The sequence below is a fragment of the Dendronephthya gigantea genome, unplaced genomic scaffold (genome assembly GCF_004324835.1).
Source record: "Dendronephthya gigantea isolate DGI-Jeju-01 unplaced genomic scaffold, DenGig_1.0 000069F, whole genome shotgun sequence".
In the NCBI taxonomy this organism is placed as follows: Eukaryota; Metazoa; Cnidaria; class Anthozoa; order Malacalcyonacea; family Nephtheidae; genus Dendronephthya; species Dendronephthya gigantea.
Window position 1 is genome coordinate 656,505 of NW_021163079.1, and position 15,162 is coordinate 671,666.

At 36.9% G+C, this 15,162-nt stretch overlaps 1 protein-coding gene across 1 annotated transcript; it reads left to right on the forward strand.

Moving 5' to 3' along the window:
- The first annotated feature begins 10,138 nt into the window (after positions 1-10,138).
- Positions 10,139-12,682, forward strand: LOC114531200. The gene has a single exon (XM_028552847.1). The coding sequence runs from the start codon at positions 10,139-10,141 to the stop codon at positions 12,680-12,682; it is 2,544 nt and encodes an 847-aa protein (XP_028408648.1).
- Positions 12,683-15,162: the final 2,480 nt, after the last annotated feature.

Consider the following 15,162-nt stretch of genomic DNA (forward strand, 5'->3'; position numbering starts at 1 on the left):
AATTCGGGCAAATTTGTACCTAAAATACAAAAACCAATTATCAATTTAAAATTAGAAAACTTATTAGACTGGGGTCCTGGGAGGAAAATGTTTTTAATTAACTTGCATGGCTGACATTTTTAAATGTAATTTATTAGCAAAAAATGAGTGAAGACCCTAAAGGTTTGTTGAGACAGTGCGCGCAAAATTTGTTGAATGCCGTCACTCGACTTGAAAATTCTCCCTCAGTCTCACAAGAAGTTCTTTCAACAACCACAAACAATTGTGAAACAAGTACACCTACACTATTGCTGAAGGTAACAGCTGCTGAAGAGCACACACACTTATTTGGGTATAGGCCACCCATTGCAAGTTCAAGGGGTAATCGGCCACCTCCTCCAAAAAGGAGAATGATTACCACATCAACTGGCCAAAAAATATCTGTACCAATCTGGAACACCTGGTCACACACATTTGTGTGTTTATTGAAAAAAAATACAACTTCACCTCCAACTGCAGCAGACAAGGTGAATATGGCACTACCTGGGTTGGAAGAGAAGACCATAACTTTTGAAAAAGGTGGAAACAGTCACCATGTTGGGAGGGTACAAAAGCTGGACCCCCTCATTTGGACCTCTTTCTGGACTTAGGGACTGGACCTGCATATATATGGACCTGCATATGGACCCCGAAAATGTAAATTTTCTAATAAAAACTTAAGACAGACATTTCATAACATACCATCCCTTATATTTTGAGAGATTCCTTCCTTTCACAATCTCTCAAAACATTTAAAAAATTTATCCACTCACACAACCACCATTCCCTTGCAAGATGAAGTACGGAACCAATAAATCGCAGGCTCCTGAAATTATTTGGGCGGGAACAAGAGTTTCATCCATATATTTTTTTAATTTTTAAATATCGCCAGCTCGTTTTTCAAAGTTATTAGAAGTTTCAGTCGTGAGTATTTAATATTTTAGAGTTATGGACTTATTAAAAACGTATGCATCGGTTGTAAGTGAGGAATCTTCTGAGGAAGAGTCTTCTGAGGAAGGCGTCCTCTCTTGACCGAGAGGCAGTCGACGTTAAACCTGCCATTCTCCGATCATTATCAAAGGTAAAGTTTATATTAATAGCATTAGTTATTTTAAATCTCAATACTAGATTTTCTTTGACAAAGCTACTGCTGTTTCATAAATATAATTTCATTTTATTTTGTTCATGAGAATTATTTTGTGTCATGCAGGACGAAGTCTTCGAAAAAGGTGAGGCTGAAGGAGATGAAACTCACGAAAGCGAGTTTAATCCTAACCGTAAACGTAGGGTTGGACGTAAGGTACGGACAACTAGACTCTTTAAATTTTTTTTTTGGAACTTATCAGTAGACAATACTTATCAGTTTGGGATAGGGTGGCGCTGAAAAACCAAAGATTCTGACTCCTGCTTTATTTTAAGTACACTGATTGTTTTCTCTTTTGCGAAATTTTCCTCATTTTATGGCATTTTATTTTTACATTTCTTGCAAATTTCTTGACTTAGGGGTAGGGTTTTTTTCCTCTAATTCACTACTTTTTATTTATGGGAAGGACAAAGGTTCTGAAATAGAAAATCTTAAGATACTTCCAGTCATGAACCCATCAAAACATGCTAAAATTTGTCTACAACTGCAAATAAAAATAACCTTTCTCAATGTACATGAGCTTTGAGAAATCTATGTTTAGTTTTTGCTTTGGAAAAGACAAGAACAGAAAGTTCAGATTGTACAGCTCTAATTGGCGGGCGTAGTATATTCAGTAGACGTTTACCAAAATGATTTAATATTTATATTTTATTAATAATCAGAAAGATATTCAGAACATGATATTATTCAATGGAGAACACATTGCTTTTGTGACAAGGTATTTGCAGCTATAGAGAATGTACACCAGACTGATAGTTTTTGTTGTCAGTTCGCGAATGTGTCGTTATCACACAGAGACAAAATTTTGATTTTTTACTGTTTGGTATCCCCTTGAAGCCTAAACAAGAATCCAAGACTCTTGTGAAAGATTGCAACGTTGTTAAAGAATTGGGTGAAGAAGAAATAACAATCAAATTAAGAAACACACAAGTTCAAGCCAACAATACAGCCCGGGAAGTTATTAATCGTGGGGTCTTTACTAACACTCTGCCGAACCCAGCACCAGAAGGCTCCATAACTGAGAAACCTCTCATTGAAAAGCTCGTAAGCCAAGATGATTGTGCTACTTTTTCCGCTTCCAAAAAAAATTAGACATTTACACCGAGGAAGATATAGCAGAAGCTGAAGGGCTACTATTGAAAGAAAAACTGACGTTTCACAACAACATGGTTGGTCGAATTGAACATGACGAGAGCCTTCAAGGTTGGATGATGCAAAAACTTCTCTGTGTTGTCGAGTCTTCATGGATAATGAAAAGAACTGAGCTACTCAAGAAGAAAATTAAAGAATTAGTTGTCAAACAACAAATTGGTACCAGAATGGTGACGAAAAAAATATAATGCAAAACCTTGACAAAGTCATGAAGGCGCATTTCGATGTTGAACAAGAGTATGAGAAATTTTGTTCCGATCTTAAAAGGGATCAAGCTAAAAGAGAAGTTCTTGAAAAGAAATTCGATGGGGTTTTTAGCATTTTGCTAATGAAAAATTCAAAAATTTCCGCTCCGCGCGCAAAATTTCGCCTAGTGAAAAACCGCCCTTTGAAAAAGACCTTAAATTGACTTTGCCTGCACGTTAATTGCAGTATACAATTTTGACTGTTGTATTTATAAAATTTGAACCATTGTAATTAACTTTGCCTAACATGCCTAAAGAAAGCCATGATCGAAAACGATGTTGTGAAATGTAGAGCTATTGTTCTAAAATATGAAAATAAGCTTCAGCTGCTGTTGACATCACAACGCGGTAACAGTATATATTCACTTATTGAAATGGTTCCTAATGACCCCATATCGACTTTACTGATGCCTGAAGATCTCCTGGTTTCACTTGTGCCAAAACATACCAAGTCAGATGGAAATTGTTTGTATAATGCTGCGTTGATGGCTATATATGGCAGTGACGAACTTTGCCATATTTTAAGGCTTCTTGTTGCTGGAGAACTATATTTAAATGTATGTTACTACGCCAATCACCCTCATTTTAAATCACCTTTCTCTCCGACACATTACAGTGAGCTTGGTGTTTTTGCCGTAGCGTTATCGTGTGATTATGACAATGTTAATAACAAGGAGAAAACCGTACGTCAAGAAGCAATTAAAACTAGTAAGCCTGGAAAGTGGAGCGCATTTCTCCAAATATTGGGATTGTCTTCAGTTTTAGACAGACCATTGTTTTGTGTCTATCCACCAGTGCATGAAGCATTAAGAGCTGTACTTCATGGAAAGGTATTACCTCGATGATTACAACATCAACAACATGAGTTTCGAACGCAATACCAAAGCCTACCACACATGCAAGAAACAATTTTCATCATGTTCACAAGGGATTTGAACTTAAATAACACACATGGCGTTGCCTTCCAACCAAGTCACTTTGTGCCATTAATTCCCGCAAAAATACCTGATACCTTCGTTTCTGCCGAAGATGAATTTCCTCCCTTATTTACTGGAAACAGCCATGCGCATAAACCAACGGTGAGAAATAATTACAATTACATATTAATATGAACACCAATATGGTTCCCAATCTTGCAAGCAGCAGCGTGGGCCGTGGAGCGTAGGTAAAGGAGCCTGGCTTGCGAGGTTGTATGGTTCCAAATACCTATATCAAAATTCACATAAGCAAGGCGAAGGGTTTTCCCAGGGAGTTAGAAATATTATTTTTAGCCGCATTTAAGTAAACATGTCAATCAAATACTGAATATTACTGCTGTTCCAATGAGAGATTCTTGCGAATGATAAAAAACGTGGGTCATTCGTAATTTATTTAAATCTCAGTGTAAGGGACTGATTACATGATGTCTTTTCAGCCAGGCATGAGTTTTCGGCAAACCGGGCCTGAAATATTTTTCAATTACATGGCAAGTTTCAGCCTGGGCTGAGTTTGTAAAGGCTGGTAGTAGACCTATTTCGATTCTTCGAGCGCTTTAAAATCCCGAGAGGCAATAACTTGACCTTTAAGGGACTATGATTGCACATAAAAATGAAATAAACAAACGAAGAAGCATTGTCAAGGCGAATTTTTCTGTAAGGCATATATGGTATATCTGTAATCAGTGGCGTAACACGCACATATAAAGGCTGCAGGGTTAGGGCAAGAAATAAGGATTAAAGGCCCCCAACTTTTCGACCCCCCAGAAGGCTCCCATCGGGTGCGGCCTATTATTATTCTATAACGAACATAACAAAGTTATTCGTAATATTTTTTACATGAAGATTTGATGTTGTTCTTGCTAGGCAGTCAATAGTCATGCTATATAGTTACGTCGCATATCATCGTATGTATAGCTATAATCATTATCCTGCAAGATAGCATGGCGTACTGCAATTGTCGGATTGCCGCAAAATACGTCCGATCATAAAAATACAGTGGGTGGGTGAAAAATAAAAGTTGGTGGCTAACTGTTCTATGAGAAACTACGATGAACTTATAGAAATTGTTAACTTGAAATAGAGTATAACGGCTGCCCGCAACGGTTTTATGGGTTAAAATATTTTCCGGCAATTTATATGAGGAAAGATGATGACGATGGAGAGTGTCCGCTTTAAAAGATGATTCTTTAAAATACGGAATAACTCTACTAATGAAGGTGAAAGAATAAAAAAATCAGTCACAAATACTTTTTCCGAGGGAAATTTGTTTTATAAAATAACGGTGAATTTACGAAAGTTTGATAAAATAAGTAAATTATCCGCGTTTTTTACCATTATCCGCAATACTCTAACGGAGTTTTCTTTCATTATCGGCAAGATTGTACCGTATTTTCTACCCGCATCCGCCTATCTGTACCTGCGTATTCTACTGTACCTTTCTTTGCTGTTTAGAAGCCACACAGAAAATATTACTGCAGGTTTTTCCGCAAAGGAAAAAAAAGAAAGACGAATAACGATCCTGTTGCAGTTAAACAAAAACAGGAAGAAATGAATTTGTGTCTGAAATAAAAAATTATGAAGGGCAATAAATCTTGTGAATTATTGACGGTACCATTTCTGTCTTTGTCACAACAATGGTATCACAATCAATCAGCTGAAGACAGCGCAGCCCAACGCACACAGAGCCCTCCTACAGTTGAACGTGTAAGAGAATCTGTTGACAGTTATCCAAGTGGCAAATGTGAAATTTTCTCTAATACCAACTCTGTCGAAATCCACAATTCAGCTCTCACTTTTCCTCACATGTCAAAACAATGGTATTCTGTTGTCACTCATGCTGATTCCAATGAAAGCAAAAATGCAGTTGAAACCTGCCAAAGCATGGTATTTCCAACGTTATGTAAACAATGGTATAGGAGACAAGGCCAATTGTTCTCTAAGAACACCAGTCGAGATCGGATTGTTTATGGTGACGGCTATTTGCACAAGAATGTTATGGATTTACAAACAAAAATTAAAGTTGAAACAAATCAACATTTAAAGCAAAAGTATCGAATTATAAACGAGGTTGGGAGTTACTTCCTCAAAAACGGACCTATAAAAGTGCGAAAGATCTTGGGTCTGTCTATAACACTTACAAAGAAAAGATTACACACAATAAACCTAAACGACTTTGCCCTAAACCATCCGAATTATTTGCAGTTCTTTCACCATATCTGAGCATATCTAAGATAATTTTACAAGAAACCGCATTTTTCAGAGAGAAGCGCGACAATTTTACTTCCGTTTGTGCAAACCTTGGAAGACTTATTCAAAACTGCAGACGTTCTACATAGGACGTGATAAACGACGTTTTGCCGTTGTAAACAGAACGTAGACCACGTCTAAAACTCCCATAGGTATTTAATAATTCATTTCTTTTCAATGAAGCATTGTATTGATAGCTGCCGTCGTCGTGTTCCCGTCCTACATGCTTAAGGTCCCTAATATTGCATTGTCAAGACATGGGGCATTTTGTAGCAAAAAAATTCATCAGAATGTGGAACCACACAGCCATGAACATCTTGAAAATATGGAGGCAATGGCCAATGAAGTTAAATAATGCATATCATGCGCACAATTTGGAAATTCGTTTATTAAATGTTTACGGGGTGTCGCGAAAAACGTTGTATTCAATGATGAGCTCAAATTGAAAGAATTTCTCAGTTTAAATGAAGAGCGTAAATCGGACTGCCCTTGGGTTTATACACCAGTGAAAAATGAATATTTTAATATCTTAGTTGAAACATGGAAAATTGATGAAAACTTCAACAGACAGTATTCAAACGATTATAAAATTATCCTTTAAACGACATATTGCATCAACTCGCTCTCCTCTCATGGTTACCAATCAAAGAAGTAATAGCGTATTTTGCTCAGAGAAAAGAAAAGGCCGAAAAAAGTGGTTGAAATAATGCACCTATCAATGTTGATCCCGGGGGGTAAGGGTGCGGGCAGAGGACGGGAATTTGACTGTGAATTCTATCCCCTCAGACGGGCATTTGACAAAGACTTTTCCCCGGGTGCTGGCGATTTGACACGCGTTTTGAAATATGAAGCCTGGAGTCAACCGGAATTGGGTCCGGAAACCCAGGCTTTGTTTTTGATTCCCGTATCCGCATCCGCTTTTGTCCTTTCTGGCGTCTTTATAGCGTTTGACAGCACGTGGAAACAAAGGTGAGTAAAATCTATTAAAATATATCCTTAATATAAAATCTTTTTATAAATACTATCCATCCAATAAAAATAATTTAAACTTTCTAAAAGTAGCAGTTGTTGTATTTGAAATCGATCATTGTCAATTGCATCAATAATTCTAAATTTAATGAATATGTATAAATATTTAAATGTATTAAATATTCACATGTTTTTTTATACACCTTGTGCATATTTTATTATTTATATTAAAAAGGCACGGAATAAATTCATTCTAATATATATAAAAACACCTTCAGTTGATATATATTTAAATATGACTGACAAAATTTAGTTAGCACCCATGTTTATACAGGCACAGTATAGCTTACTGGTTATAGGGACTGTTAAGTCTGTTGTTAGGGACTGTATTGCATTAACTGGAGAGGGGTGGATCCAGTACTAGTGCACTAATTTGCATGACAAAACAAAGTGATTATTTTTAGCAGTTTTCTTGTGTCATGCAAATTAGTGCACTAGTGCTGGATCTACACTTGAACTGGAGGAAAACTTGGGGTGGTCTAAAATTTAAAATATTTGCTTGTTACAAGGGGGCATTATTGTCTAAAAGACTTTGAAAAGGCTGTTTTTGACAATTTAGAGGCTTTAACGTTCTTAAGTTCGATCAAAATAGGGCATTATGGGTTGACAAAATTGTAACGTTTCACTAAATGCATTGTTTTACTCCAGTCATCCATATGTATAATTAATGAACAGTCCCAATTGTATTTCATAAAAAGTTTTGATTAATTTCTATAGCGTGTGTATAAAGTTTATTGAGCCGGAAATATGGCATCGGTGTATAAAATTAGAGATACAAAAGGTCAAAGATACTGTGTATCTGCCAGTTCTTTACAAGAATTGAAAGATAAAGGTAAATAGAAGTACTAGCTGGTGCACTGATAAATATTCAATCTTATAAGTTTCTATAGAGCAAAATGTGCATGGTCTTTTAGTACAGAGTGTGAGCAAAATATAAAAGCTAGTATAACTGTGTAAATGTATTTTTATGATTTGTTGCTTTTAGGACAAATTAAACTGTCATTAAAATGCAAACCTGATGAAATTAAGGTCATGCTTGAAGATGAATCAATTATTGATGAAGAAGAGGTTTTCAGTTCATTTCCAGTAAATACATGCTTTGTCTTGATGGATGCTGGTGAAAGCAACACACCAAGAACCCAAACAGAACCTATAATCCTCTCCCAGCAGCAGCGACTAACATTTGAGGGAGGCCAGTTAAAATTAAGAAATCCATCTGAACAGGTAAATATTTTTCAGTGTAAATCAATTTACAACTTTGTTTAATACAAACTATTTGAGTTTTCATGTACATGATTTCGTTTTCTGGGTAAATTATGAAGCAATATTCATGTAGATTAAGTTATTTGTCAATTTTATTGTTTCCTTTCGAATTTTAAATAGGAAATGGCTAGCTCTAGTGGAGAAGGAAATATGTCAAATAACAATATAAATGTAGTTGAGAAGGCAAAGATATATAAGAATCCAAAAACAGAGTATGAAGTAGCTGTTAATGATGCAGCTGTACACATTGCATTGCAAGATTTCAAGCATCCAGTATGGATTTGTAACACACATGCACGCACACGCACACGCACACGCACACACAGACATTGATTTCACATGCACATACATACATACATATACAATAAAACACTGGGCATTTTTAAAGCACCATTAACCTGAAATTTAAGCATTTTGGGCTGACATAATACAAAAACCCACTTTGGACTGACAAGTGTTGGAATGGCTCAATCTAATAATTAATCCTATAAATGAAATTGCACAGTACATTCTTCTTACATTTGTTTGTTTGTTTTTTGCTTACATTTGTTTTTTACAGTATAAAATATAGTGGTTCTTTTATGTGTGATTTTACTGTAATCATTACATTAATAAAAACGCCCAGGTTGTTGCAAGTTATCAGTATAATTAAACAATGTAATGCTGCAACCTGAGCAACATTGACATTGTTGATGCAATAAAGAACACAATTATCATGCCAAAATGCTAAAACAATGTTAAAATTTTTGTTCTGTCTTGATTCATCACCAACTTGTTCCATTTTTACCTGTTTATGGTAATATTTTAGGATACCAGTTGACTTAAAACAACAACAAAAATAGGGAAATTGGAAAGTGTGCTATTTTTCTTTCAGGTGAACTATATAAACAGGCGAAAGAAAATGTAAGGGAAGGGGGATATAAATTTAAGAAGGGTTATTCAAGATCCAAGAGTTCAAGTGACAACAGTAGTGATGATGGAAAGAAAAGAGCAAAAGTAAACCAAGTAGAAAGACAGAAAGAGATAAAGCACTTCGAAACAATGTTAACCAATGTCGAAAGCCAAATACGAATGAAAGAGAGTAGAATGGAAAAAGCAAAGCTGGTAAAAGATTTTAAGCAGTGTGATCAACTCATTGGCGATATAAGAGCCCTTTTAAGAGAAAAACGCGAAAGTGAGAAACAGCTAGCAGCGCTCAAGAAAGTGGAAGCAAAGTCAAAATGGTACCACAAACGAAAATCTGTCAAAACTCAAGAAATCCTCAGCTCACCTCCACCAAAAGTAAAGAAGGTGTCAGATTTGACGAAATTCTTTAAAGACCACCCTCAAAATGAAACTGGTGAAGATGCAGGCGGCCCTGACGATGATGTTATGTTGCAGCCTGATGAGTCACAAAAATCTAATAATCCAGTCTCTACGGTGGTTGATTTGACAGAAGTTTCAGAAGATAACACACAAAGTTTTGAATTGAGCGATAACCTTCTTGATGCAGAAGACGTTGATTGCGGATCAAGTTCTCATTCTGGTGCAAGTGCTGACACCATAATGGCGTCACCACCATCAAGCCCTACTCTCTCAAGCCAACCTTTTTAAACAGCCCCTCTTCTTCTGGGAGAGGGGATGATGAACTTGTACATATTTACTGGGAGCAGCAGAAACGTTGTTTATCAAGCCACGAAACTCTTAAAGAAAACGTTTATATTTCTAGATTTGAAGGACTTACACTTAATGAGTACGTGCGCGCCAGGTTAGTTATATGTGATCGCAACCACAAGAAGCCGTGTTGTAAGTGTAAAGGAACTATTAGTGTTGCTGAAGAAATTATCAAGAAAGGATTCTTAAAGCTTGCAGACGCGTTTAAGATGTGTAGTCCGAACATTAAGTATAAATCATTTCATGCTCGCCGAAAATTGTTACAAATGCCTCTTGCAGTTGTTGGAGTAGGAACACTTAAACAAAGAACGTTTTGTTTGTATTTACTCAATAAATTACGGCCAGCAAACTTGTACATAATACAGTCCCTAATGGCAGAAACATGCAAGCACAAACAGATAAACGGGGAGATGGCAAAAGATGAAGTTCGGAAACTTTTAAATCTGGCTGAGTCAGAAAGTGAGCGTGAACGTTTAAAATATGCTATTGCAAAGTCATCGGGGATCTCAAATACGAAAGCGAAAAATATTTACGGGTTTTCAAGTTTAAACGAAAGGAAAGCCAAGGTGGAACAAGCGATGGAGGAAGCTTGTGCCATCAAAGATGCGATTGAAAATGTTGCAAAGATCAAAGAAAAGGCATTGCTGCAGTCTTTAGGTGTATATGAAACGAGTGGCGAAAGTGACGAAATGGACAGTACGAGTGAGACGGATACCGACAATACAGAAGAACCGAATTCTGCGGATGGTTCCGGTCAGGAAATTTCTTCTGACGATGTAGTATCCGACTCAGGATCTAGTGAAGCCGAAATATGGGCCAAGGGAGTTAAAAGTGTATTAGATCAACGAGGAAAGGAATTAATTATGAAGAAAAGAGCTTATATACGACGTAAATGCGTGAGACAAACGAAGAAAAGGCTGGCTGAAGCACGTTTAATGAAGAGAAGGCGAAGCAAAAAAGTTGGCAAAATAATTTCAGAATGTCCAGGTATTGGCCAAGAAATAGAACAGTTTGTGAAACAGTGCGGTGCAGGAGCAGATGCGTGGAGAAGAACAGGGATATTGACTTTTGATGGTAATCGGAAAATAAAGAAGAAGGCGACATTCAGGAGAATAAAAGAACACTTAGAAAATAAGTATGGCCGAAAAATTTCATATGGTAGTGTGGTTCAGTTATGCTGCGCTCGTAATAAGAGAAGAAGGTCTGCTTCTCGGTACCATGGGATAGCAAAAGTTGTAAGTAAAAGAGCAAGAAAAGGTTTTACTATTCGGTATAATCCTGATCAACACTGGAGTGCTGCCCTGTACGCTGCGTTAGATAAACTTCAACATGAAAATGGTTGCAATATCATTAATATTGGAAGAGACGATCAGGCAGGCTTCAGATTGGACACAATGGCTACCAACAAGCAACACGCCACACTATGTGTGAAGGGAAATGAACACCTTACGACAAGAACAGACTATGTCAACAAATACTCATCTATCCTTCAAACTACATCATATAACTTCCCCAGTACAAAAACGACAAGTGAAATTTGTGCAGGTGTTGTGAAGGCACCAGGACTTTTTGAAAAAAACCCCGCGCAACATTTTGCTGATCTTGAAATGTTAGAGCAACAAGAAGAAATAACCCCAGCATTTATAAATCCTATAACTGGAAAAAGGAAGGAGGTTGAGTGTGTTCGGGTGGACGGAAGTTACGACGAGGGACCATCCCACTTAGAAGTCCAATATTGGTGGACGGTGCGCCATTTAAAGTCTAAAAGTCGAGTCCTGTTAGTTACATCAAGAAACAGCGGCGCAAGTTACAAGAACAGAGTAGAATTGCAAAATGGGTGCTTGGCTCTGGCACACGCAAATTTATTTATACCTTCGACGCTTAATGGGTCCTGCCTGAGCAATGGCGGGAAGGTCGATGAGAAATTACATCACAAAAACTTGAATTCTGCTATTGACGTCTACTGTTCAAGGGTTGACAAAGCACCATGTGCTGGAACTGAAATTCACCTATTCCGAGGAGCAGACAGCGCGAATCAGCAGCTTGAGAATAAACTCTTAACCACATTCTTGAAAGGAACAAAAAAAGCAAAGAAAAAGCTAGAGAAAGACCATCCTCATGAATTTAATGAAATAAAGCGAATTTGGGATTTGCGAGAACGCCATATCCGGAAAGATGTTCCTCAAAAGTATATTTTCTGCCTCACTTGCTGCTACAGAGACAACTGCATTCATCCACTTTGCAAGGAAGGTGTACCGTTGGAAGAGTGTAAATGGTACCCAGAGGGCCCTCCTTTGTCCTTTATACCTGTTCCTGTTCCCGATCCTGTTCGACATTACGGTCGTAGCGAATGCCAGGAATGTGAAACACAGTGCTCAGGACATTATCGCAAAGTTGATGAGCTGTGGGAAGAGGTTTCTAAAGGAGATGGAAAGATGGTTCCTCATGATCCACCGTCAAAAGTAATTTTACAGGAATTTAATCGTACCCATGAAGTACCGGAAGAAAATAACCTGCTGGAAGTTGCAGAAAAAGTTTTGTTGCCACGTGATGAGACGGAGATGTGGTTTCAGCATTTGAAAAATGTTTACGAAAATCGTCAAAAAGGGATTGTAAAGGCTGCGGAGACAAGAAAAGCTAAGAGGATGCAACAGCAAGAAACGAACAAGAGTAAAGGTGAACAAAGAAAACAGAAAAAGAGTCAAAGACAACAAGAAGAAAACAAAAGTGCAGAAGAAGAGGGAGGAGCAGTTGAAGATGAAGAATTGTGTAAGGCATGTAAGAGAGTTCACCCATTGGCTTTGGAAGATGAGTCTGTTGATGCAGATGTGGATTGGGTTTGTTGTGACAGTTGCACTTGTTGGTATCACATGATTTGTGTTGGAATCCTTCCTACTGAAGTACCTAGTTACTGGCAATGCTTAGACTGTGTTGAATCATGGGAGTTTGAATAACATTGTTCATATAACGTTTATTATTGAATGCTTCTTATTTGTAATAATTGCATAAAATAAGGCACTAAAAGCTTTATTTATACATATGTGTTGCAATGGCCAGTTTCCTCACAGTATTATTCACAGTATCATGTACACAGTAGATCGACAGTATCATGGCAGACTGGTAGTTGTATTATGTAAACACCATGCTTGATGTTTTTTAAAGTTTTTATGTTGTGGTGGGATGTTGTTAAAATTAAATTGTTAAAGTTTTTTTGAAGTTTTTGTTTTGATTACTGGTTCACTACATAAATTTGTTACACAATTCCTGGACGATTTTTATAGATTATTAGAATATTTATAGAATATTCTGTCTCAATCTATCCCCCGGGCATGTCTGTTTTGATTATCTTAGAGTGCCCCACAAGCGGGCATTTGAACCAATTTTCATTTTTCTCTTCAAATTCCCGTCCTCTGCCCGCACCCTTACCCCCCGGGATTAACATTGATAGGTGCATAATATTGGACGGGAAACTTGGCGGAAACATCCTCTTTACAAACATAGCATGGACGAATTGCAGCAAATATGCAAGAAAGAAAACGTTATATTTAAAGGGCAGAAACATGCAATTGTTAAGGCGTTGGCACTTGCTCAAGGTGAAGACATCCCCGACGATTTTCAGGCAGATTACAAGGGAGATTTAAGAAAGTTGCCAAAAAGTATTTCTATGTTAAAAAAGCTACCTTCTGAAACTCTTCAGTACATCTTGAAATACCATCATCTGTCTGTAGCTGGAAAGAAAGATAATTTGGTCCTTCGTGTATTTCTGTTGCAGCATGAACGATCTCACTTGGCATCTTATATGCAAGTACGTGAAGTGCTGGACCTGATTAAGTTAACTAAAACATTGATTTTATATCAATTAGAGAATGAAATTCTTGATCAACCAGAATTTCACCGAAAGAGAAAATTTCCTGGTAATCTTATAAGCCAGTCGCAAGTAGAAATTCCATATGGTATCTCGAGGGAAAACCTTGAGAAACTATTTGAACCTTTGCTAATATACCTAAAGCACAAAATCTCGCCACCTGTCAACAAACTTAACAAGCATGAAAACATAATAGGAGGGGACACAACACAAAATCGAAGCGACCAAGAGCATGTACAGTATGAAGATTATTTTGAAGTTGGCTCCAATTTAAAAATTAGATGGTCATCAGAAGAAATTAACGATTCTGAGTGGAAGCCAGGATGGTATTCAGCAGAGGTACAATCTTCAACAATCGAAAATGATGAAATAACTGTTGTTTATGTCAGTGAACCAGATTGAGTTTATACAGTGGAGGTGACGCCACTTTTAGCCCAAGGCAAATTGCGCATTTAAGATTTACAGTAATTAAATAAAAAATTAAGGCTAACTAGATGAATCTGAGTCCCGGTTCCCCTACAATAATTTTTATCGGTGCAATCTTATAATATGGCGTGTAATGGTACTTTTAAAGCTTGTAATGGTACTTTTAAAGCTTGTAATGGTACCTAATCTTGTCTCCCAAGCACGCAATTTTCTCTTGAGAGGAGACAAAGACTCGGGGATAATTCAAACCAGAACCCAGACTGATCATGGATAATTCAAACAAGAACTGGCTTCTATTTTGTACTGGGTTTGAACTATATTATGATATTTCAACGCCGTGAATAACAAATCAGAATAATTTCTGAATTCGAATATCCCAGAGCAATTCTTTCCTCCCAAGAGTAAGCTACAGGCTCAGGGAACAAGATTAACGGGTACCCATTTAAGCCATGCCAATAAATTGACTGTACAGGGTGAGTAAAAAAACCTGACACCTTTGAAATTCAAATTAGTTGCAATGTGTCTATAATCGGCTGTAATGTGACAGAAGTTGCCTAAAATATCTCATATCGAAGCATATTAAATAAGTGAACCCATTAATTAACCTAGAACATAAAGTTTGTTCCCATCGGAAGTTAAAATGCATTCTAAGCTCTGTAAATAAAAGAGAACAGTTTTATCAAATCGTTTTTCTAGGTCACACGCCACGTTGAATTAGTTCAATCTGGTTTAAACACTTTCGAATTAATTAACCACGTCTTGTTGATTGTACACAATGTCAAATTCCAGCCATATTAAATTTGCAGCTAATTTGAATTTCAAAGGTGTCAGGTTTTTTTTTACTCACCCTGTAGTATAAACGGGGCCATAGTGCGGACAAATGAAGCATGTAGTTTTGTATGCCAACAAAAGTTATACTGAATTCAATTACTTCATTTGTGCTTATATTTGTGTAATTTGTATGGTTAATTTCTGTTTAGTTGTTAAGTTGTTAAACAATTTAAAGATATTTGTTCGAGATTCACCCAACCATTGGCAAGAGTTTCCTACAAATAAATTTTTGAACTAAGTAGGCATTCAAGAACAATCAGGGAGCAATGTTTGTTGTAAATATATTTAAAAAGATTTAAGCGCTATTTTGAA